The sequence below is a fragment of the Ursus americanus genome, chromosome 25 (genome assembly GCF_024610735.1).
Source record: "Ursus americanus isolate L20-20 chromosome 25, mUrsAme1.1.p, whole genome shotgun sequence".
NCBI lineage: Eukaryota > Metazoa > Chordata > Mammalia > Carnivora > Ursidae > Ursus > Ursus americanus.
Genome location: NC_142151.1, coordinates 15,292,193 through 15,318,623, shown reverse-complemented (window position 1 = coordinate 15,318,623; position 26,431 = coordinate 15,292,193). Strand labels below are relative to the sequence as shown.

General features: G+C 37.8%; 2 protein-coding genes across 2 annotated transcripts; both read left to right on the top strand.

The window, feature by feature from the left end:
- The first annotated feature begins 961 nt into the window (after positions 1-961).
- Positions 962-9,897, top strand: SMCO3 (single-pass membrane protein with coiled-coil domains 3). The gene is made up of 2 exons (XM_045781418.2): positions 962-1,094; positions 7,993-9,897. The coding sequence occupies exon 2, from the start codon at positions 8,009-8,011 to the stop codon at positions 8,684-8,686; it is 678 nt and encodes a 225-aa protein (XP_045637374.1). The 5' UTR covers positions 962-1,094; positions 7,993-8,008; the 3' UTR covers positions 8,687-9,897.
- Positions 9,898-11,330: 1,433 nt separating this feature from the next.
- Positions 11,331-26,034, top strand: WBP11 (WW domain binding protein 11). Its single transcript, XM_087855651.1, has 12 exons — positions 11,331-11,483; positions 13,028-13,142; positions 13,597-13,628; positions 14,475-14,568; positions 17,094-17,290; positions 18,356-18,489; positions 18,707-18,906; positions 19,303-19,494; positions 21,869-21,970; positions 22,401-22,694; positions 23,695-23,877; positions 25,015-26,034. Exons 2-12 carry the CDS (start codon positions 13,079-13,081, stop codon positions 25,446-25,448), a joined length of 1,926 nt encoding a protein of 641 aa, XP_087711777.1. The 5' UTR covers positions 11,331-11,483; positions 13,028-13,078; the 3' UTR covers positions 25,449-26,034.
- Positions 26,035-26,431: the final 397 nt, after the last annotated feature.

Genomic DNA, 26,431 nt, shown 5'->3' with positions numbered 1-26,431 from the left:
TAGTCCTCCTTTAAAACTATAGAGCAGCACCTTTAGATTTTACACATTTCCTACCTGGAGTCTCGGTTCTGTATCCTCTACCCACCCAATAACGGCAGACATGATTGTTGTTAATGTACAATGAACGGCTACCATTTAGTAAGTTGTTGCCGTGTATCAAGCACTCTACAAAATGCTTTACATGCATTATCTCATTTAATCCATATGACAACCCATCAGTTACTAACTAATCCATCGCGCCAATGGAAAAAAATTAGATTAAGTGACTTTCCCAGGGCTACATGGCTAGTAAGTGCTACTTTGGGTACACAAAATCAGGACTGTCCAATTCTAAAGCCTGTGTTTTTTTCCATTAAGTTATATGGGGACTGAGCGATTATCCTGCTTCTGAGGTGTCTCTGCTATAGAGGAATCCATGGGGATAAGGACAGAATCTAGAGGGAGAAGCACGGAAGACTCTTACCTAAGCTTTAAGGGAAAGGAGTCAAGTTGGTTTCTAAGGCTTTGCTATTGTCAAGACATTCACCAACACAATGAGAGACAGTGTTAAAGAGCAGAACTTCTAGCCAGGAAAGAAGAGCACACACACGAAAACCACATTTGGCGGCAAATATCTGGATTTCTGTCTCTTGAGAATGGAAACAAAGGCATCAGCCACAGAGGGAGGTATGAATGCAACAGAAGCTAAAGGAAACTTAATAGCTGGAATTGCTGACAAGACCGAATCCTAGAACCTGAGAGCTGCAAAGAGCCGTCTTCTCTGCTGAACTGAATTAGCTCAATTGTACAGCACTTTTCAACAATAAAGTCCATTAAAGAACAGAAAGTTAAATGTTTCACCACTTCATTAGCCTTTCAAATTAGATTACTTGATACATACTAATTTTATGTTAATATAGGAAATAGAAGAATTCGGAGAACTAGGAACGCAGAAATAGTCTATAAACCAGACAGGCAGAGGGACCCAGCAGCGACTAGCAAAGGCTGTAAGTCATCACATTCCATGGAAACATCCAGATGAAACCAGATGAAAAAGCCCTTCAACAATATTCCTAAACAACTGCTGGGACGACTGAACTCAGAAACACAGCAAGGTAAGCGCTATGGATATTTCTACTAGTATTGATATGATATTCTGTTTTTCCAGATGAAAGGGTATTTGAAATAACGTATCAGTTTGGAATCCTAGCCATAAATGTGATAAAGTCACAAGACAACTTTGTTTTAAGAGGATTTATGGCAGCTTCCTTGGGATTATTTATTTCTCTGAGGATACCAGATACAGAAGAAAATTAACAGCCTGTATAACTGATTAAGTCAGAGGGGGAAGACAAAGCAGTAATGTTTTAATAAAGACATCAGTGTTAGAAAGGATTAAGGACAAAATGACACCTGTGTATTGTTTACATGGATTGTAACATTTCCTTTTATGTCTCTAACACCAGTATAAGCACTCAGGATCTGTGAAAGAAGGACTGCGCAATCTAATACTAGTTAATTTATAGTGTTTCTGCTCCGTCATAAGTTATATTACATTTAAATGCCGTCTGTCTCCAAATAGACTGTTATCTTCTTGAGGGCAAGGAACATTGTCTACTTTTTTTCTTTTTTAATGTCTTAAGGCATAGAAGTAGAGGATTCTCATGTGAGCATTTGACAAATGCTGGTGAATGTCATTGATATTCTGCTTTCTGGTTAGAAACATTCTTTAGAAGAACTTAGATCAGAAAGAGTGTCATCACACCATCAACAACTTATTGGTTTGTTTTCTTTCTTTCTTTCTTTCTTTCTTTCTTTCTTTCTTTCTTTTTCTTTTTTTTTTGTAATTAAAGGTCAGGGTTGTGGTTTAAATTAAAGGAGGAGTCTCAGAACTAGTTAGTAGCTGTTATTTTCTCTTGAAAACTTCTGTTTCACCTATCCCCTATTCCCAAATTCCCAAATAATCGCAGAGTAGCTGGACCCAATACGGATCATGAGGAAAGTGACATCAGGGAGAAGCACAAAACCTCAGAGAGGACGAGTGACTGACTCAACATTAGAGGCTGAGACATGTTTTCCTTGTCTCTCGTTCTTTGTTACTATGGGAAAAGTTCAAGCATACACAGAAGTGGAGATGATAAAATAATAAACTGGCATGTACCCATAACCCAGCGTCAAAAATTTTCCAGACAAGCTTGATCTTATTTCCTCTGTAACCCTACTCCACACTCCCTTCCAGATTATTTGGAAGCCAATCTCAGAGATCATGCGTATCATTTCCTCATTAACATACTATGTATTTCTACAAAAGCAAAAACTCTTCTTTTTGAAATTTAACTTTGAAATTGTTAACAAATTAACAATATATATTTAACAGAACCATCTTTGGCTTTGAAACATACACAGTGCCTTGCTATAAAAATTTATTTTTGAGGGTGGTATAAAAGTTTTGTAATGCAATTTGCAATACCTATCAAAAGTAATAAAAACTTTAATTCCCATGGATTATACAATTCTTCTGGAAATTTATCCTTAGGAAATAATCCAGATAATTGAAAAGGGGGAAAAACTGTGTATTAAAATGCCCACTACAATACAGTGATAGGGAAACAATTGGGTATTTCTTAAATTATGGTTGATATCTTAAGGTATATTTTATATAATAAAATTATTAGACAACTAAGAATTTGGGAAGGTATTTAAGTAAATTAATATAAGATGAAAATTGTTTTTACACGATTGTTACAACTTGGTAAAAATACTTCCACATCTAAACAAACTTTAGAAAGGAACAACCAAAAAAATTTAAGATGGTAAGTTTATGGGTGTTCTTCCTTCTTTAAAGTGTTTATATATTAGTTGTATTGACTTTCAAGTACTGTTTTATCAAGTCTTTTCCTTTTAATTTCTTCATGGTATAATTCTACCATCTATCAAAACGCATATCACATGTCACTTTCTCCATGAAGCTTCCCCTAATCACCCCGATATCATTTCCCTCTTTAAATTTCTGTAACACTTGACATTTAGCTACCATTCTTCACGAAAGTATCCTGAGAATTTTTTATTTGAATATGTGGTAATCAATACATTTTCATTTTGGAAGGTGATGCCTTCCCCCAAAAAACTAAAACAACTCTACAGTGTCACTAAATAAATCTTAACTTTTAGAAACAATCATCAATATATTTCTACTATTTCTTATACGCTATTTAACCTTGAATGTTGATTTCTTATGTCAACAAAATTGACAAGGTTAATTTCAGTGAGAATCCATTTGAAGCTAGTCTTTGTTTCCATTCCGATTTCCGAAGACATGCCGACCACTGGTGTCAGCATTTCCAAGTTTCTTTTTGTGTGTAAATAACGAGTAATGTTACATACACAATAACAATACATGTGATTTCCAAACTTCCTTTTAGCAGCAGAGCAACAGAACTCTCTCATCAAATAAAATTTTACACCCCCACAGTCCAAATACAGCAACAAGAAAGCCCTGGTGCTTCAGCAAAGGCTAGGGTGAACTAGACATGCTGGAGAGCAAGAGCGCCGCCTGCTGGCCAGCAATTCTCCGTCAGGCTGCCCTAGGGCTCTTTAGAGCCTACCTCACGAATCACAGCAACAAAATACGCAAGTAACAGTACAAACTGCAGTTCAGAAGCGAATGGTAACTGTGCAAAGAGAACTTTTCATAAAGAGGGAGAACTGTTATCATCATCTGATAACAATGTAAAAATGACATTTACCACACAAAGGTGCAGGTAGTAAGAACTGGATTAAGAATACCATTTAGCTACCTGTAGGCTGCAATCTTTAAAATTCATTTATAAAGTGACTTTGAAATGACTTATAAGGAGTGCCTGGCTGGCTCAGTCTGTGGAGCATGGGACTCTTGATCTCACGGTCGTTGAGTTCAAGCCTTTTGTTGGGTACAGAGCCTAACTAAAAAGAAAAAGATTCTTATTTTATTTACTACATCTTTATAAGATTTTATTTATTCATTCCAGGGGCGGGGATCAGAGGGAGAGGGACAAACAGATTGCACTGTGCGCGGAGCCCAACACAGGGCTCGATCTCGGGACCATGAGATCATGACCTGAGCCAAAACCAAGAGCCAGACACTCAACCAACTGAGCCATCCAGGCACCTCAAAAGAAATGATTTTTAAAAGATTGAATTTCAAAGTCAATATTTAAAATGTTACACCTGAAAATATAAGATAGGGAAAAGTATAAGGCCCAGAACTCTTCTTAGGTAAATACTACTGGTATTTGATGTAGGTAAGACATCACTTGTGGCATGCCTAAGTAACAACTAGGATCTTCGAGAAGGGTGGTTCCAAATAATTGCAAGGCTTTTGTTTTGCTGCGTGAAGTAAGCAATTTGAGAGTCAGCTAAATTGTCACGGGCAATCCTGGAAATGCTGCACGTGGCCAACTGTTTTTGCATGTGATGTATAATCTTCTAAATATCAAGCATAATTTAAGAATAACAATTTGGAAGGGAGCAAATATTAACCTTCCCTAGATGACTAAATGTTTCCATATGGCCCTAGTGTTAATACATATTAACCTGTGCGTTGTTTAAAATTTGAATTTGCACAAATCAAGCACCAACCCTATAATTTCAAACGACATAATACTTTTAACTCAACAAGTAGTTTGAAGTCTGTCTTAACTACGTAACTGGATTAAAAATGCCATAGAAGCAGGGACCATGTCCTTTTCATTTTTGTGTGCTCTAGAGAGCCCAGCATGCTACCTTATGCACGCTAAGGTACTAGTCCACTAGACACACTGTTACTGAATTATTAAACTGCTTCCTTCACCAGGCTCTTCAAATTTCACCTGTCCAAAAATAATTCATTAGTTTCACCTTCAAACCCTACCTCTCCCCCACCTAATTCTCTAACATCTCACTGTTGGGATGAAAATAATTTTGAACCGTATTCAGTCCTGGGAAGGTATGGTGACAGGCCTGCTGAAGATCTAGGAGGCATAAGGAGCCCTCCCAAAGCCCTTCTTCAAGAGAAAGGAGCTAGGAAGGTAAGCCCAACTCAGAGAAATACAAGTCCTTCTTCATTCGATTTGAAAAGGAATTCTGAGGACATCATGATGTCTTACTCAAACTTATTACTGGCACAAAATTATAGATCTCTGGAAACTGGTATAAAAGTGCACGTGTCAGGGCTTGGGTGTGTAAAAGAAAGAAAATATCATCGAAAAAGTACTGGGTCTTTAATTTCTGGTAAGATTGAAGTCTTTTCATCAATTAATTAACTACCTGTCTTTTACTGTCCAGAGGTGTTTGCTCATTTAGCTATTAGATAACTACTGTTTTTCTTATTGAAAACAACAGTCTTTAGAAAGTCATACTTCATTTTCCTTACATTTTTCCCAGTTTCATTTTAGTTCTTTTTACATGGTCATCTTTGTCCGTCAAATTTTTGTGTGACGTTTTTCCCTTGGTTTTAAGCTTGTAAAGCCCTCCTCCATATAGACATTTGAAAATTATCCATTTTCTTCTGGCTATTTTATCATTTTTTTTTTACAGATCTTACACTAACTCTTTTAAATTAATTTTTAACCCCCAAAACTAGCCCATTATGCCAGGAAGGAACATTTATAGAACAATGATTTCATTATTATCGATTTGAGAGTCTATATTTATTATATATTAAATGTAGAGAAGGGTCTGTTTTCAGAACTATTTTGTTCCATGATTCCATCTACTCTTGTACCTGTACAACACTGATTAATATTATTTTTATAATGTTTTAGTATTTGGGGAGGAAAAAGTGTCATCGTTCCTTTTCCTGAAAACATAAAAAATCTCACCTATTTAGTTTTATTTTGTTTCAACTCTTGGAAGAAAAGAAAGAGAAAATGGAGTCCTCTATATCTGTGTAGAACCTGGGTACATTTTCTCTTCAAGTAAACAGCATCCTGGTTTATTTTTATTTTATGATTAATTTGTCAAGATGTATTAAAAAACAATGAGTTAACTGGGAAGAAATTGACCACTTGGAAGGATTCAACCTCCTCTCAAGAGGAAGGCTCGTCTCTCAATCTGTTCATCGTTAGGTAAATAGAACCACATTTACCTTCCACGTTTTTCTGGAAGCTATCCCTTCAGATAATGGCAGATCATGGCTGCTGGAGATATATTACACTTTCTCAGGCTCAGAAAGACTCCTCTCACCTAAATATCTGAATAGGACTGTAGTTGATGATCTTCTGAATTCAAAGTAAGAAACTGGAGTTTTCACTTCATGATAATATCTGAACTAGGAGCCAAGAAAAGAAAAAAGTTGAATGGAAAATTTCTAGAAGAAAAAAGAGAAACAAAGTCCAGATTTGTGGTTATCGAAGTACAGTTTGCAACCCAATGGTGAGTTGGGGAATATTTAATAAATCCTCAACAATTTCTTTAAATGAAATTAAGGTATTTTCTAAGTACTGTTTTGTGGAAATTTGTGTAACATGGGTGTGAGCATATGGGTGTGAGTGTGTGTGTGTGTGTGTGTGTGTGTGTGCGTGTGTGCTGGATCTGACTCAAAGACACAAATGAATTTCTGACCGTGATAAAGTTTACTCTATCAGGGGTACCAAGGCATTTTTCTAAACTGAACAGCATAAATGATGACATTCCCAATCCATTTTAAAAAATGTTTCCCCTTTCTATTTCCAACTTATATCTTTATGACTTGGAGGATAGGCTATTTTCATGTTTACTTTCTCGAGAGAAAAACGTCTTCACTCCTTTTTTCCGTGCTTGTGAGATCCCCCATATCTAGGCTAAGAGCCATGGTCTCAGAATAGAGAGGGCCCAAATTCATCAGGATATTGTTTACTCGAGAGAGAGAATGTGCCAGCCCCCGCACAGATTTCATTTTCTCTTTTCTCCCAAGAGTTTAAACTAAAAATAAAAGTACCAAGCACATAGTAAGCCTATTCAAGGTACGCATGTTGTAGTATAATTCTTACAGGGCTCGAATTTTTTAACCAAATATACTCAGAACGTTCTTGTTCCTTTTTTCTCTGCGTGGTTCTCTGAGCCAGAAGCGCACACACGAGAAGGCTCCTACCTGATTCATGATTCATTTGATTCATTCTGTGGTGTCCTCGAGCTACTTCCTCTTTAATACTTTTGTGAAATGGCATTATCTTCTTTCTAAGGCGAATTCTAGCTAATCCTCACTGGGCCCTACTGCATTATAAACCGGTCTAAATAATTTAACTTCTAAGCTTTGCAAATGGAGACCACAGAGATAGCCATAACCGCACTGTCCCCTGCACCATGCCCACTCTCTCCCCAGGAGAGATTTTAATCTAAAGGATTTTGAAGATATACCCTTAACATGAAAATTGTTTGTAAAGATTATAATATGTGTGTTGCCTTTGGTGTCCCCTAGGTTTAGAGAACAAATAATTTGCCTGTAGACACATAGAGTGACTTGAATATTATAAATTAAGATGAGAGTATATAAACAAAATTAGAAATTAATATTCCTGTAAACTCAGAGATCTTAATATTCTTCTGGCCCTATAATTTATCTCCAAATATTAGAGAAATCAATCTAGTAGGTCTACTCATTGTGTTGACTGGGGTTTGGGAAAATTAAGGAATACTGGTAAACAAGAGCTAACTGTATCAAACTGCAGTCTATGTCAAACCTTACTGAATACAACTTGGAAATAATCACATTTATTTATTAATAACCAGATGCTTGGTAAACACAGATGTTTCCTATCTAGGATTTCTCTCACCACGAAAAACTAGTGCCTTCTTTATTGCATCAGTAGGTTGCATTGTTACCCACATTTCCATACACTGACTCTAAATTTCATAAAAATAATTGTTTTAAAGAACCTGTTGAATTTTCTGAGGAATTCCTTAGATAGAACGGTGCTATTTTTCTATTCATAAAGTAAAAGATTTCTTCGTCAAACGCACGCAGACAGCAGGTATTTCTCACATTTTTTAGTGAAGATTTACTACTTTATTTTTCAGAGATTATATTTGAAATATGGCTCAGAGTGACTTCCTCTACCCAGAGAACCCACGGAGAAGGCAGGAAGTAAACCGTCTTCACCAGCAGCTTCTTGACTGTTTGTCTGACAGCTTCCATGCCACTAATAAACTGACTGAGGTTTTAAACATGCATTTGGGGTGCAGCCTGGCCTCTATTGAGATGAAAAGAGATGGGACCATCAAAGAAAACTGTGATATCATCATCCAAGCCATGATGAAAATCCAAAAGGAATTGCAAAAGGTCGATGAAGCACTAAAAGATAAGCTGGAGCCAACCCTTTACAGAAAACTTCAGGATATTAAAGAAAGGGAAACAGAAAAAATTGCAATAGTACAAAAGGTCATTTCAGTCATCCTGGGAGAAGCTACTTCGGCAGCCAGTGCCGTAGCTGTTAAACTTGTGGGCTCAAATGTCACAACTGGCATCATTAACAAGTTGGTCACTGTGTTAGCTCAAATTGGAGCTTCTCTCCTTGGTAGTATAGGAGTTGCCGTTCTTGGCCTTGGCATAGATATGATTTTCCGTGCCATCCTGGGAGCAGTGGAGAAAACGCAGCTTCAAGCAGCCATTAAAAGTTATGAGAAGCATCTGGTGGAATTCAAGTCAGCTTCAGAAAAATATCATCATGCCATTACTGAGGTCACCGACACAGTGAAACACCAAATGAAATGAACAGCCACTGTGCCACTGGAATATTTTTCTACTTCCCGACAATAGTGTTTTGCTTCTTTGATTAGGTTCATTTTCTGTAAGTTTCCAACACGGACAGAAATACAGTTAAGACGTTAGAAAGATGGTTTTTAAAGAGATGCTAAAACTAGAGGACTCCAGAGTTTTGTATCAACAACAAATGCCTACATCAGTAGGTGCTAGACCCTGCGAGCTAAAAGATTATATCCCAGGATACCGTCTTACGCTGCTCTCCCAGATCAACATTAGGTTAAATGCTATTGTAAAAGAGCAGGTGTTGGGGTTACCTCTTCCTTTTCTAACTCCCCAAATTCTAAAAATTTACATTGAATGCAGAGACTTTTATTTCTACCACTAGCTTCAGACATCATTTAGTTCTAAGGGGATGTACTTAGTAACTTCTGCCTAGATACAAACTGTGGACCTTTGAATGAAATAGAAATACTACCATAATTTTGACCTTCAGTTTAAGTCCAATTTTCAATAAGCTAGAAGAGACTGAAATACGGGTTGTAATAATTGACTTCAATGACGAAAGGATGCAATGGTTCTGTAACTTCCACTAATTACACTCTATAAGCTTGAATGGATTTTTAAAAGATGAAAGTTAAAACTGAAAAGATAAAGGTTCTGTTTCTACAATTGCAATCAATCCTGACCAACTGTGGTGTGATGATTACCCCTCAGTGTGAATGTTTGAACACTCTGGAACGTTTTAAAAAAACAAACAAACATGCAAATCCCAACTACACATGCATAAAATGCATTTAGGATGCAGGGGAGGAAGTTGATACTCTTAGGAATTTGTCATTTAAAGGAGAGTCATAATTTATTACCTCATGAGTTTTCAAAAAAAAAATGAAATTTCATTTTCTACACTAGCAGAATGGAGGAAGCTGTCCCTGCTACAGAAAACTTTAGGTGCCCCATTTCATTAATTACCTGGTTTCAGAAAAATCCAGAGGCTAAGGAAGCCTAATGGTTCAGTTAATTTCTGCAGACACAAGTGTTTTCTAAATCCTTCACCCACCAATAACTCCCAATTGTGACTCTTAGGTTCTACTACATAATCATTAATAAGTTGCTGACGTAATAATGTATTTGTTATAGTTGTATTCTTGCATCTAAGTACAAGAAAAGTGTTGAAATTTTAAAAGCTCAGCATATCTCAAAAATTAAAAAGCTACATGAAAGACTTTAATTTTTCAAATGTACTTTCTTCTCTTCTGTCACTGCTTCTTAAAATTAGTTTCAAAACTAAATTAGTTCACCTCCAAAATTGAATTTTATTTTATTACCTAACTTACAAGTTTTTTTTTTTTTTTAAGATTTTATTTATTTATTTGACAGAGATAGAGACAGCCAGCGAGAGAGGGAACAAAAGCAAGGGGAGTGGGAGAGGAAGAAGCAGGCTCCCAGAGGAGGAGCCTGATGTGGGGCTCTATCCCCTAATGCCGGGATCACGCCATGAGCCAAAGGCAGACGCTTAACCGCTGTGCCACCCAGGCACCCCTAACTTACAAGTTCTAAACTACAAGACCTTGTTATTGCTTTCTGGAACTCAAAATTCAGTCTAAAACCAAATCAAGAATTTTCTAAGACAATGGTTTGTTTAGGGAAGGAACCCATCTTAAATAGTTAAGTGCACATTTAAATATTCTCTTAAAAATTAATGTGTATCTCCAATATTTTGGAGTATTTATAATTGACAGTAAGAACTGTCCTATACCTAACATAATTTCCTATAAGGGATATTAAGATCAGAAATAACCAAGGTTATCTCTTAAAGTGAAACGTTTAAATATTTAAACTTACCTTTAACGGGAAAATATAGGGTAAGAGTCTTAGACAAAGAGTGGACAGAAGAGAAGGATGAAAACTAGACCTGATAGTCAGTATAGACGTATAGTGACATCATAAAGGCCTAGCTGGTGAAAGGACCAAAAGGGAAAAGAAGCCAATATAAAGCAACGTCGCCACTCGTAAATTAAAACTGCGTATGTATTCCCACATTTCCTCCTCAAAAAACTCATTGTAGATTACTGTAGATTAATTTCTTGTAGATGAACAATCTGGGCATCTAACACGGGAACTGATTTATTTGCTCAGGTATACATATGTTCTGTGTGCCTATAAACTTCCAGACGGACATGACGCTAGGAAAGCGCAACAAGCGCGGTAGCAAGTGTTATTCAGTGATCCATTTTCAAGCAGACACTATCCAAAGAAATCACACTCGCTTACGTCATGAAAAATACAAAATCCAAAAACTAATACAATTGCAGCCTACAGAGACTGCAAAACAGCTCCCTAGCCGGAATCGACCGGTCTCATTCATCCCGATACACGCAGCTTCCGGAAATTAAGTCAAACTGTCTCGGTCCGAGAGGCAAAGTAGTCTTCTCATCAGCCAATCACCTACCCGACCCGCTTCGTTTGTCTTCTTTCTATTGGCTCAAAGAACTGTCAATTAATGTGGTTGCGGGAACTGGGGGCGGGATCTTAGCAGAGACTCAACCAATTCGGTATTGACTTGGAGCGGAAGAGACTCTGGTCCTGGAGTTCTTGGTTACTCTCTATGGTGCCAGGGCGGAGAAACGCTAAGATCTTGGGCCCTAGGGATAGGAAGTGACGTAAGGATGGCGGAGGGGCGCGAGCTTTCAAGATGGCGGTGGCTGGATGGCTGACCGGCACACCGAGGTGAAGGCCCCTACGGGGTAAAAGAGGCCGAGAATCGTCCCCTCCCCGCTTCTCGCAGTGCCAGGAGTCCAGCAGAAGTGTGAGTGTGCGGAATTGTTTCACTCCGTTTCTTCATCTTTTCCCGTCCTGCCCCGGGCCCGCGCGGTTGCCTCGGGGACGCCAGGCCCCTCTGCCCGGTTCTTCCTCTTCGCGTTTTGGGTGTCCCGGGTCGCGGACCGGGGGATCTTGGAGCCGGGGGCGGTGCGGCTTCCAGCAGTTAAGCTGCTCTTCGCCCGAGTCGGTTAGCGCCGCCTCCTGCCTGTGCTCATTGACCGGTTGCTTTAGATTTGACGTCTTCTTGTACCTCGAGTCAGGGTCAACCGTCGCTATGGTTTCGGCAGTTGCTGCTGCTGTTGCTTTTCTTGGTGGATCTGGGCTCCGTCCCACTGCAGCCTCTTCGGTTCTGTGGCCCGATTTCCCTGTCGTTTCTGCTTTTAGACAAAAAATAGTTTGTGCAGACTAAGGCTCCATTGTCTTCTGTAGAAATTCTCTGTAATTCCTATCTGTTGTTTACTTGTGGGAGAAAAGGGTCAAAACAGGAGCCCGAGGGGAACGGAGAGAGGATAGGAAAAAAGATAACAGGCCGTCAAAGACAGGAGAGCCTGTATTTATACTAATTTTGTTTGTTTCGGCCTCCCTTCTCCCCCACTCCCAGTTTTTCTGAGAAGGAAACCCTGGACAGGGTAAATTAGTTTGCCCCTGGAACAGCTCCGAAGCATGTAGCAGAAATCAAGGCATTTGAACACTTGCTGAAAGAGGCATTAACTAATGAACTTTTCTGACAAAAATCTTCAAGGAAGAGGGAAGGTATCATTAATTGTATGGGCTACTGAAAAATTTACCTCATGCTCTTCCCTTTCACACCCTTTAAAAGTCTACTTTCAAAAGGAAGTAAATTTATCAACTTCATTATTGGGAAGAGTAAATATTAAAAAGTTAAACAATTGAAATAAGAGAGAGAAGTTAATACTAATAAAAAATTTTGACTTGCAAAACATTTTCCCTCAAACACAGTCGTCCCATAAAAAATAGAAATCAGAAGTCAAGTAGGTACTAGTAGAAAAATATGTGTCTTGACATTTTTGTACACTCCTTCGTGTAATACTTTCATTTTTAATATTTGCCCTTTCAGTTATGTTTTAAGCTCTTGACAGTCAAGAATTACATGTGAATTAGAACTAAATTTGAATTAAACAGGCTTAAATTAATGGGTTTTTACTATCTTACAGATGTTGAGAATACATGCGAAGAAAAACCATGGAGAGAGGCAAGGGTGACATTTGTTGCTGAACCCAGATCATTATCCCCATTCCCTTTTTTTTCCTCTTTCACCCTACATGTAAACAAAGGGAGGGTGTAGGAAAAGGACTAATGGCTTTTCATATTCATGGTTTATCCTAAATTGTTGAAGCATTTTCTGATTGATTTTTTTTTTCAATTTCAGAGTCGGTCCATGATCCATTAAAAAAAGTTAATAATCAAAGGAATGCTACTTTTCAAGAGATTGGTAGAAAGAAATTTCATAATATAAAAGAAGAAATTTTGTAACTAGAAGAAGAATAAGCTATTTGTTTGTCTTTGCAGGTTTTTTGTTTTTTTGTTTTAATGAACAAGTAAACCATACAAGTTGTCAACATGGGGCGGAGATCTACGTCATCCACCAAGAGTGGAAAATTTATGAACCCTACAGACCAAGCCCGTAAGTGTCCATTAGCGTGGAATGATAAAGAGGAGTGATAAAAATTGCAAACACTAGAGAATCTATTATGTCTTAACTATAAAATCGGCATTGCTAGGAGTCAGTTGTATAAAGTTATCCAGTGTTGTTTTGGGCACGTGATGAAAGCTTTAAACACGCAAAAAAATTAATACCCATATTTTAAATTTGATTGACTTGCAAAGTAGAATTGGCTTGAAACTTCCTTTTTGTATTTGAAATTTTGGACAGATAAATTTTGAGAAGCTTAAAAAATTCTCAAGATATTGGTTGGCATACTGCTATTGGCATCTAGTGGGTAAGGCCTTAGATGCTGCTTAACATTCTGCAATGCATAGGACAGCCTCCCACATTAATTATTACCTGTATTAAATTGGAGAAAATGCTAGCATTCAAGATTTGAAAGTTTTATATTTTCTCTGTCTCTCTCTTAAAGGAAAAGAAGCCCGGAAGAGAGAATTAAAGAAGGTAGGATTTCAGAAGCATCCTATTAGTCATAAGTGATGTTTGGCACTTCTTAGTATTTGGGATTAGTGGATTTCAAAACAACATTTACAATTATTTGTCAGAAAAGATACTTTATGCTTCTTATAACAAATATTAAAATTTAATAAGCAAAAATACTGTACTTGGAAGCTGAACTGGAATAACCTTGCAGATAAGCTCATGATGGTTATCGTAAATTTATATATTTGATTATCTTTCCCACTGAGTTAAATAAATATCTTTGAAAGGAATATTTTTTATATTAAAGCATACTGCTTTGTTAAAAGCTACCGAATTAAATATGATTCTAAATATGATTCTAAATTAAATATGATTTGTGTGTTCATTTTCCTCATTATGTAGCTATTGAGTTTGTGACAAAGTGTTCTCCCAGAATAAGACAGCACTTACTTTTTAGTATCATTCTTTAACACACTCAAAGAATGCAGATCTTTAATAGTTTTTAACTGGGTTTTCCTGTTTCATTGTTAAGCATCAAATCCTGCAAAACTTTTCTTCAATATATAATTTTAGAATTTAGCCTAAAAAAAGATCTTAATTTTTTTGAAGTAATTGCTAAAGATATCACAAAATTAAAAGAAACATTTGCCTAAGAAAGTACACGTACTAAGTAGTGTTTATGTTTTTGCCTGAAGCTGAAACAGTTTTTGAGAGCCAGGAATTACATAGCTTTGGTTATGGTGGTTGAAACAAGTGATCAGAAACCAAGGAGAAGTCCAACTTCAGTTTAAATAGATTCCTGATGCGAATTGAAATAAAAACTCAGGAATGTTCAGTTTCTTGACACAGTGCTCTTTTTTTCCTAAGAACAAAAAACAGCGCATGATGGTACGAGCTGCAGTTTTGAAGATGAAGGATCCCAAACAGATTATCCGGGACATGGAGAAATTGGATGAAATGGGTAAGAATTTATTTTAAAAGGCTAAATCTTAGAGCAGGGCTAGCAGTCTGATACACAGAGGCAGGCAAGCAGGTAGTGATGAAGCAGCACAGGCATAAGAGAAACAGAAAAGCAGGATGACATTTGGCACTTGGGTTTAGTTTTAGTGTCAGACAAAAATGCAGTGGCGGGGAGAGATTGCACGCTGGGGGTCTCCTCTAGAGTTAGATGAATGCCGTTACTTAGCTTGAACTGGTTACTGAGAGAGACTGAAATCTGGAGTTTTTTGTTTTGTTTTTTTAATGTTGGCAGCTACCATGTAAATCTAAATATTAGGCTACCATGAATTTATGAATTCCCCATTTTTTCCAGTGAGAACATCAGAAATACTTGACCCACCAAGTCAGGTGGTAGAAGAATCATGAAATACTTAAAATCTAATTTTATAGAATATTCTATGTATCATATTGGAATTTCTCCTTTTTTCCACATTTCTTTGAATAATTTTACCCAGTTTCTTTATATGTATCTTCAGTATCACTGCTTTTGTCATAACTGGAATCATACAAGATAAATGCATGTGTTATCTTTCCTTGCATCTATGTTGCTTGAGAATTGTCTGTATGATGCTTCCACTGGAAATTTTATCACAACCCACAAATACCCATTTTTTAATATTAGAACATGGAATTTTTTTTTTCTGCTTCCTTTTATTTATTTATTTTTGCCTAATGAAATCTTGACAAGTTTTGTTGACAAAAGGTACTCAGTTTAAGTGGTTTGCCAAAAATCAGATAGTAAGTGAAAGAGGTACAGTGGATCTCAATGATACGTTAAATGGGTTAAGCAAAAAAATCCAGTAATGTGGGGTTATAGTATGAGAAGCTCTCTTAGGGGCGCCTGGGTGGCTTAGTCGGTTAAGCGCCTGCCTTCAGCTCGGGTCATGATCTCAGGGTCCTGGGATCGAGCCCCACGTTGGGCTTCCTGCTCAGTGAGGAGTGTTATGCAGTTAGCCTGGGCAAGAGTTCTGGGTCAGATTGCATGATCCCAAATCTTTCCCAGTTCAGCTCTAACTGATCCCATTTGTTGCCTCTGGTTTATATATTACTGTGGGCAATTGTTATCCCTAGGGTGTCAAGACATTAAATGACTTCAGATTGATTCATGTGGTTTTAAAAGGAGATAATAGTAGTAATGGAGGTTTATTAAGCTCTTGTCTTGCTACACACCAGTTTTTTTCTACATGTTACGACAACTTTTAGGTAGGTGTATTACCCCTGTTTTATGGGTGAGGAAACTTAGGCACGGAGATTATATACTTTCCTCAAGGTCATGCTGTTAGGAAGTGGCAGGCTAGGATTAAAACTCAGGCGTTCAACATTTTTATTAATCACACTAAGAATAGTGGGTGGTGTAAGACTACCTTCTGAATAAATCACCAAAGTTAAAGGGAATTAGGGAAGAAGATAATTAAGCTTGTTATCTGTTAAAAAAAAAAAAAAGAGAAGGGAGCACTGTTCATTCGGGCTCTAATTATAATTCATAAACCTTACACAGTTTATAAAACTCACAAACTGGTTTAGGCAGAAAAAGTACATACATTGACTCCCATAATTGGGAAACCCCAGAGGGAAGCTCTCCTAGGAAACACAGGTATCATTATTAAGACTATTATTCATCTGCCTGGTCTACTCTCTTGTTAGCCTCATTCAGCATATTGCTAATAAACTTGGGATTGGAAGTGGAAAATGGGTGTGGAATTAGTGGGAAACAAGGTCACAGCTTTAGGTTTATTTTCTTCCTCTTGTAAGAGCTTCACTCTCTTACATCCACATTTAAAGTCTCAGAGAAGGATCTGGTTTCAGTTTGGATCATGTGCCAGTTGATAGCTCTGAGTCAGTCACTGGTGAGGGGAACGGAGGGAGGCAGTTATAATTGACCAGGCAAGCTTGAGAGTCTTGTGCTAATAATCCCTTTTGGGGCAAAAGACCTGAAATGAAGCCCCATGTCAAACACATGGAAAGCGAAAGGATTGTGTGGTAGTTAGGTAAAGAACACCAGTTTGTTCTAAAAATAATTAAGTGGTAAGCTAGACGTCACTGGATATTTTGTGATCACATTTAGTCATCAGATCTTTGCTGTGAAGTAGTTGACGTCCCCATTTTCCAGGTGAAGAAGCTGAAGGTCAGAGAATTCAAGCGCCTAAGATATCAGAATTAAATGACACAGCTCTGTCTGACTGAAGCCTCACGACAACAAGTTGTTAGCATAAAGGGATGAAGATTGATTTTTACAATGGTGAAAATCAATTAATTAGGTGACATTAGACTTTCTTAGAAAAGAAAGTAAAATTAATGGCTATCTTAAAAGTGGTGTTTCAATAAATATCTGTTGCACTTCTTTTTAATAAAATTTAAAATAGTATACCTGGTCTAAATCCCTTTTGAAAGTTTTAGCATATAAGGAAAATTTATTAAATGATAGAGCTGATACCTAAATGAAGTGACTTTTTGTGTTGAATTTCAGTATCTGCTCTTTCCTCTCAGAGTTTAACCCAGTGCAGCAACCGCAGTTAAATGAGAAGGTGCTGAAAGACAAGCGTAAAAAGCTGCGTGAAACCTTTGAACGTATCCTACGGCTCTATGAAAAAGAGAATCCGGATATTTACAAAGAATTGAGAAAGCTAGAAGTAGAATATGAACAGAAGAGGGCTCAACTTAGCCAATATTTTGACGCTGTCAAGGTAATCAAGTTTCTTTAGCGAGATAAACTAAAATGTTGTATTTAGATTTGCTCTTAAAATTGTTAACCGGAGAACTGGTCATGATGAACTTCTTCCTCTTGGCAATTTCTTATCAAACTAAACCTCCTCCTACCCCACGAGCCAGCAAATCTAATGCTGCATATTTATACAAGAGAAATTAATCCATCTGCCAACACAGTAATAGCCAAAAACTAGAAATAGCCCAGATGTCCATTAATAGGATAATGGATAAACAAACTAGTGTATTTATAAAATTGAATGTACTCAGCAATGAAAAGGAATGCTCTGCTGATATTCAAAACAACATGGGATTAAGAAAAAAATTATTAACAGATAAATCTCAAAGCATGTGGAACTTCTTTGATAGGATTCCATTTGTATTCTAGAGCAGGCAAAACTAATCTATAGATGGAAGCACTTGTCACAGTGGTTGCTTTGGGATAGTGTTGGGGATTGATTGAGAAGAAGTTGTGAGCTATGCGCATTTGTCAAAACTCGGAATTTATACATTTCATTGTGAATTTTGCCTCAAAAATGTAAAAACAAATTGTATCGTTTTTGCAAAGTAGGTAGTATAGGTCCCATTTTACAGATAAGGAAACTAAGGAACTTAGTCATACAGCTAGTATGTGGCAGAAATTCAGCAAAGACTAATTTAGAAACCCAGGCTCTACCACCGGATATATACTATTTCTAAGTTAATTGGTAAGTGCTGTTTATCATCCAGAATATTTAGTAGGGTGGCTTTGGTGCTAGATACTTTAAACAGTTGGATTTCTATAGACAGCAGCTATTTCAAACCATAACCCAAAAGGATGTTAATGGAAGAGAAACAGCTGAGTTTTGTTTCTTTTAGAGGCCATAGAGATTTTTTCCATTCATTGACGGACTTTGGAATTGTTGACAAATACTGGTATTCTTGTTTTTTTTCCTGATACTTACATTAGGTGGAAAGCGAATCCAGATTATGAAACAGCAGATACTGAATTTTAATGGTGAGCGTGTAGATTGCTCTGATACTATGGAAAGGTTTTTCTGTTTCAGAATGCTCAGCATGTGGAAGTGGAGAGTATCCCCTTGCCAGATATGCCGCATGCTCCTTCCAACATCTTGATCCAGGACATTCCCCTTCCTGGTGCCCAGCCACCCTCCATCCTTAAAAAGACCTCAGCCTATGGGTAAGGAAGCGGTAGCATAATTAAATAACATTTATTAAAAGTACCTTTTAATTGTCCAGTGCCAAAATCATTGCAGTGGGAGTTAAAAGGCAAGTGTGAATGTGATTGGTGCCTCACTTGATTAAACGTGAAGGAAGAAATCCCTTGAAAATATTTTAGAAGAGGAAATAAATATCTCATTACTATGAATGTGATTACTGTGGAATTTTCTTTACAGACCTCCAACACGGGCAGTTTCTATCCTTCCTCTTCTTGGACATGGTGTGCCACGTTTGCCCCCTGGCAGAAAACCTCCTGGTCCTCCCCCTGGTCCGCCACCTCCTCAAGTCTTGCAAATGTATGGCCGGAAAGTGGGCTTTGCCCTAGATCTTCCCCCTCGTAGGCGGGATGAAGACATGTTATATAGCCCGGAACTTGGTAAGGAGTGACTGTTCCTTTTGCTCTTGCAACCTTTCCGCCGTCCTTTTTTTTTGTTGGCCCTGTTTAACATCTGGTTCACCATCCTCGGAACTTGGGAAATAAATGAGGATTACATGGACATCCTAACAAGATGGATAAATCATAGAATTTACCCAAGTAAAAGCAGCGTACATAAGGAAGTACAGAAATGCTTATTGTGTTTTAAATTAGGCTTTTTTAGAGAAGATTTTGAAACTGTTAGCAAAGGGAAATATTGTCAGACTGTATGAAGAACTCGTATCATATACAGAATCATTTTACGTAATGAAGTTATTCTAAGTTAAATAGCACAATTTTCTGTGCTTTGTTATGCCAGTCATAATACTTGTTTCCTGTTCCCTTCTTCCTTTTCAGCACAACGGGGTCATGATGATGATGTTTCCAGCACTAGTGAAGATGACGGGTATCCTGAGGACATGGATCAAGATAAGCATGACGACAGTACTGATGACAGTGACACTGACAGGTCAGATGGAGAAAGTGAAGGTGATGAATTTGTGCATCGTGATGATAACGAGAGAGACAACAATGAAGAAAAAAAGTCTGGTATGTGCAAATAAACGTTCTGTGGTTTGATCAATAAGTAGCACACAAGTGGAAGGTCCTGATTTATTAATGCATCTATGAGAGTAATTGTGAGTACCTTGAAAGGAAGGATCATAGCTCTCTCCATTTTTATATCAAAAATCTCAGAAGTTCTGGACACATAGTACTCAGTGGACATGTGTGGGTCTGGATAGGAAAGAAAGGAGAATAACCACATAACCATATTGAGAAAGCCATATGCATATTGTTTTTTGATAAGTCTGCTTAAACATTTACATTTGAAGCCATTTAAATTTTCTGTGTTCATTGTGTCTCACATCAACCAGACCATAATTATAATTTAGGTACACCTGCAAGTGGAATCATGATTTAATGGAAGCATCGTAATGTATAATATATGTCCATTTTATTATTATAAAACCAGACTCAGTTATGTGTACCTTTAAAAAGTAGTTATGACATACATCAAGAAAATTTTAAGCGTCATGATAGATACTGAGCAATACAAGGTGTATAATCTTGGTCACACCTCAGTAGTCTTGGTGTTTCTTTTAAGATTGTATTTGTAGGGGCATCTGGGTGACTCAGTGGGTTAAGCATCCATCTCTTGATTTCAGCTCAGGTCATGATCTCAGGGTTGTGGGATCAAGCCCTGTGATGGGCTCTGCGCTCAGTGCGGTCTTCCTCTCTGCCCCTCCCCCTGCTCATGCGTGTGTGTGTGTGTGTGTGTGTGTGTGTGTGCTGTCTCTTAAATAAGATCTTTTCTAAAAAAAAAAAAAAAAGTAAATTGTTTTCGTAACCTACAACATATTTATGTGTTTGTATTACCACTGTTGTTCGTATTTGTAACGATGACAAATCTTTGTCCTGATACTTCTTAAGAATCACGGTTGCAAAGCAAAAATCTATCTTAAAGGGGTGATTAGAGGTGGTGATGAAAAATTATAGAGGACTTATGTAGAAACTAGTAGTAGAAAGCAGAAAGACCTTAGAGCCACAGCAGCTTCATTTTTCTCTGGCATTGTGTGATCCTTTGCCTCATTTTTCTCTTTTCTGCCAACTTGTTTCACTTCTGTGTACTCATCAGTGTACATCACTGTACGTGTGCTGCAAGTGGCTCTCCTAATTATGATCTGATTTTTATCTAATACTTAAATTGACTTTTTACTATAAGGAATTTTCCTAGACAAAGAATACAAAAGTAAACAAAACTAAAGCCCTGCCCACACGGAACATTGTAAACGTCTACCAACTAAGACTACTCCTAATACTGCACCATTTAGCAAGGTGTTTAATAGCATCTAGTGAATAGCCTGATTTATCAGGTTAAAAAGGTCCCTTCTAGTCTTTTTTTACTATAAATATTTTTAAGCATCTGTTGGGGTGTTATTGTGGTTTTTCTTTGTTTATTGTAATGAATTATATTCATGGCGTTTCTAATGTTCAACCTTATCTTGCATTTCTGGGACCAACGCTACGTGTTTATGATATGTTTTTCTTTTAAACCATTGTTGGATTCAGTTTGGTTATAAAATTGGCCCTTGAACAACACAGGGATTAGGAGCACTGACCTTTTGCACAATCAAAAATCCATGCATAACTTTTGAGTCCCCCAAAATTTAACTACTAATAGCCTATTGTTGCCCAGAAGTTTAACCATTAACATAAAGGGGCAATTAACACACGTTTTGTATGTTACATGTATTATATACTACATTCTTGAGATAAAGTAAGCTGGGGAAAAGAAAACGATGCTAGGAATTCATAAGGAAAATACAGTTGCTGTACTGTACTGTGTTTATCACAAAAAGTCCACGTGTAAGTGGACCCACTCAGTTCAAACCCCTCTTGTTCAACAGTCAGCTAATTTTATAGTAGGTTAGCTTTGGTATCAAGGTTGTGCTGGTTTCATGAATTCTGGATTGCCTTCCATTTTTTCTGTGCCCTTTTAAAGGAAATTTCTGTAACTTAATGTTTGGCTGAACTTCTTTACAAAATTATTTGTGCCAGGTTAAAAATAGATTTCTAACTACCATTTCAATTTTATATGTTCTGGTCTTATCACTTCTATGGCCAATTTTTGTAATTTATATTCTTCTAGAGAATTGTCTATTATTTTATCTGGGTGTTCAATTTTACTGGCATAAAGATGTTAATAGTATTCTTTAAATATTTGAAATTTATAGATTTTAGATCACAACAGCATATATTTACCACCAGTTGGCACTTCTTATACTTTTATACGGCTGACTCTTCAGCACTTCTGCCAAATAGTGGGCAGCAATCGTATCTAGTGCTTTCTAGTATTGCATAGTAGGCATTTGCTGAATTTTGTTGTTCCTAATCCACCCCATTCTCTCCCTCCACCTCTTAGGTCTGAGTGTAAGATTTGCAGATATGCCTGGAAAATCAAGGAAGAAAAAGAAGAACATGAAGGAGCTGACTCCTCTTCAAGCCATGATGCTTCGAATGGCAGGTAAGACAGGGAAAGAGTAGTGAAATCACCTTTCGGGTATTTCCTCCTACCAGTTCCTTTATGTACATTTTCCCATTTAGTATCTCAGCAACCCTGAAGTAAATAATAAATCCTTGTTTTACAAAACGTAAGGTTTGGAGACATTTGGAGATTAAGCTGCCCAAAGTTACCCAGCTAGTAAGAGGTTAAACTAGCATTTAAACCCAGGTCCACCTTGTGCTAAAGCCGGGGCTTGTGTCACTGTGCTCCACTAGCATGGATGAGTAGAATATTATTTGATTCCTCCATATCCAAGTAGTTTATTGAAGAAGGCTATTTAGTTGTTAATTTTAAGGAAGCACTTAATTGAGCACGTGTCTTCAGGCATCACTATTTTTCAGGCTGTAAAAAATGAATTAACTCTGTTTACCTGGTTTAAATTTTCTTTTAGGTCAGGAAATCCCTGAGGAGGGACGAGAAGTAGAAGAATTTTCAGAGGATGATGACGAGGATGATTCTGATGATTCTGAAGCAGAAAAGCAGTCACAAAAACAGCATAAAGAGGAATCTCTTTCTGATGGCACATCTGCAGCTTCTTCCCAGCAGCAAGCCCCCCCGCAGTCTGTTCCTCCTTCTCAGATCCAAGCACCTCCCATGCCGGGACCGCCTCCTCTTGGACCACCACCGGCTCCACCCTTACGGCCGCCTGGACCACCTACAGGCCTTCCTCCTGGACCACCTCCGGGTAAGTAGGCACTGATTCGTTGTGAATAAATAAGTCTGTCTGCCATTGGAGCGATGAAATCATTCCGAAAATACGCTTCATTAGTATTGGTGTTTTGTTTTCTCCTAGCATAAGTCACTAAGAGATAAAGGATCAGTGCGGTGTATTTATTCCTACAGCACTGTTTGCAGTTCATAGTACTTCTGCCAGCCGTCTTCTTCAAAGCTCTTCTCTTTTCAGGGTTCTGTAGTTCTGAGGTTAGCAGGCAGAAACTGGAGTATGAAACTGGGGTATCTTTAGTACTGTTTTTTTTAATATGACAAGTCGACCCAATTCTAAATTGATAGCTAATGGGACTGGGGCACAGTAAATACTAACAGACATCCTTCTTTGGTTGGGAATTGTCGTATGTCAGTCTTTAGAGACAAAAGAGGTCAGTATTAATATAATCTTTGGCGTATAAGAATGAGAAGTTTATTTGAAATTTGAACTTCTTGGCTACTTACGATTTTATAGTCTTTCCTCCTATAGTTGTCCAGTCCGGTTTTCTTCACTTGAGTTCATTCTCTTCTTACTGGTGGTGCAAAGCGCATTACCTGTCTTATGTCATCTTCAGTCATCTTTGCCTATGTCTTCCTGTGTTTCAGGGGGAATCCTTAAAGCACCCTGCTTTATATTCCATTTTCAACTTATTTTGGAACCCATTTAAGAATTATTCTCCTCTTTGTATAGTTTTTAGCCCAGCAGAGCTGTGCTATTAAAAAAAAAAAAAAAAAAAAAGCTATGCTTTTTGTCAGTACTGGCAAATAAAAAGAAATGATCTGTAACAAATCCAATTCCATATCTCTGGTGCTCAGACATTTGTTGAATGAATTCTTCTACCTATGTTTTGATCCGTTTTTGAAGTTACCTAATTTCAAGTTAAAATGCTAAGTCAGACCACACTTGAGTTACCTTTATACCACAGTTACGACTTCATATGTATGTCTCTTACATTAATTTGTCATTTTTCTCTTTTCAGGAGCTCCTCCATTCCTGAGACCACCTGGAATGCCGGGACTCCGAGGGCCTTTACCCCGACTTTTGCCTCCAGGCCCACCACCAGGCCGACCCCCTGGCCCTCCCCCAGGTCCACCTCCAGGTCTCCCTCCTGGCCCTCCTCCTCGGGGACCCCCACCAAGGCTACCTCCCCCTGCACCTCCAGGTGAAGCTTTTGATTTCTAGTACAAAATTTATATATTTCATCTGCTCTAAGACATATTTTCACATTTCAGTATCCTGAAATCAAGGGGAATCATAAAATGATGTTTTTTCATTGATTTTGGCCTAGGTTGAAGTTGAGTTCTTCCACAAGGTATTTGTACTGGATTCTGCCTGTCATATGAGGGACTTTTCCCAGGCAGAGACCACTTTGGATTAAATTCTCTATTTGAGTAGGATGTTCGGGGCCCGGGGGGGGGGGGGGGCGGGATTGTGAAGTCATTCCGTATATTTCCATGTATCTGCATGAGTACAAACTTAAAGTTTGAAATTACAAGGCAGATTTCCTTGTGCTCTTACTACATGTGGTAGGTGTATTTCTGGTTTATTACACTGTCCCAGTTTAATGTGAAGGCCTCCTCCGAAATTCCCCAGCTTCGACTCTCAGTGTTACCTGGAATAATTATGAGTCTGTATAAGCAGTAGTATCTTAAGTTCAGTGAAATTTGGTATTTTATATTTGGTCTTAAAAGTGTCATTTGAAGAAAATTAAATCTGCAGTTCTGGGTAAATGACAACAGTATGTCTGAACCGTCAGAGGACATGAATTCTTTTCCAGTGGTGGTAACATACTGTGATAAGTTACATAAGTTACGTTCACGTCCTCTGCTGGTTAAAATTCCATTTCCGGCCCATTGGGTTACCTTTTTCAGGGGAGGAATGGTGTGGAAATGAGTAAATAATGCATGAGAATCAAACCCTGAACCGTGGCCTGGATAGCATCTGCACTGTACAGCTAGAAGAGGGTCTTAGGCTGTCAAATCTGAAATTGGACAAATTTGAAATCATACTTGAAACCAGTTGGTGGTGTCAGCTTTCTATTTTAAAATACTACATTACTCAGAAAGGAAGAAAACCTAAATACAGGGGTACAGACTGAAATTGAATATTACTTCATAATAAAATATTCCTTACTATCAAAATGTATTCCTTAGCTTCAGATAGTAAGCAGCATGGTTTCAGCTTATTTTCTGTAAATTGCCAGTTTTTAAAAAATTGTCAACCTATGTTTTTCACATCCTTTATAATAGTTAAAATGCATTCTTGTAGTCTTCATCTGCCCATTTTCTCGTTCGGTTAGGTATCCCTCCACCTCGTCCCGGCATGATGCGCCCACCTTTGGTGCCTCCACTTGGACCTGCCCCACCTGGGCTTTTCCCACCAGCTCCTTTGCCGAACCCGGGGGTTTTAAGTGCTCCACCCAACTTGATTCAGCGACCCAAGGCGGATGATACAAGTGCGGCCACCATTGAGAAGAAAGCCACAGCAACCATCAGTGCCAAGCCGCAGATCACTAATCCCAAGGCAGAGATTACTCGATTCGTGCCCACTGCGTTGAGGGTACGTCGGGAGAATAAAGGGACCGCTGCTGCTCCCCAAAGAAAGTCCGAGGATGATTCTGCTGTGCCTCTTGCCAAAGCAGCTCCCAAATCTGGTCCGTCTGTTCCTGTCTCGGTGCAGACTAAGGATGATGTTTATGAGGCTTTCATGAAAGAGATGGAAGGGCTCCTGTGACAGCTTTTAATGCCAGCGCAGGTTTCTGTTTGTATCAGTGGTTCGTGGGGAAAAGAGGCTCTTACTAAGCTTAGTGAAAGAGCGACTTTCACTGTCAGGGTATTTTTAAATTTCAGTTCAAGGAATATCCTAAAGTTTAGCCTTGTTCAGAATTTATTGCATATAAGAGAGAATTATTTCATTCAGAATAGATTGGTTATTGAAGCAGTGCTGCTAACATCCATTCCCTTTCATACCACCTTTTCCATCCCATTCGTTCCCCTTCTCCAGTTCTTTGGAAACTTATGATCGGGGGGATATTTGTTACTTGTTTTGATTCTCTTCTTGTGTGCGGTGGCCACTGGAGTAGAGATTTCTGAAAAAACAGTTTATTTTACCCCATCCTGCCTTTTGTGTTTGAGTTATTTTAATATTTTCTTGTAAATATTTTGTAATATTTTAGTGAAATGGATCGCAGTGTCATTTCCTAATACAAAGCAAGATATGTGGGAAGAAAACGTACAATTCTTTGATTAAAATTATTTCCCACTGACCTAAACTTTGAGTGTTTCGTGGAATAAATAAATAAATGTTCTACACCAAGATATCCTCTGTGTTACTGATAATATATAAATGTGATATCTGTGTTATGGGCAGAAAAGAAGCAAGTATTTAAAAATTGTGTTTTAAGGAACTTCTATTGTTGGTACACAGTGAGAATCTTATTGAAAATACGGTTAAAACTAAGTTTTAAATTTTAAGGTATAAAGAGAATTATTTTCCTTCAGGATTATCAGATTGGCTTTGGAGAAATCGAGAGGTTATTAGTTGCATAGAACATGAGTCTTTTCCTCAAAGATTGTTTACTTTCACAGAGGTTTGTAAGCTGACACTAACTGATGGGAAAAGCTTCTTTTAAACCATGTGTAAATTATTGCAATAGCCAGAGAAGGTTACTTTTACTTTATTGTATTTGTCAGTTGCATAAGCTTTTATTATTAAAA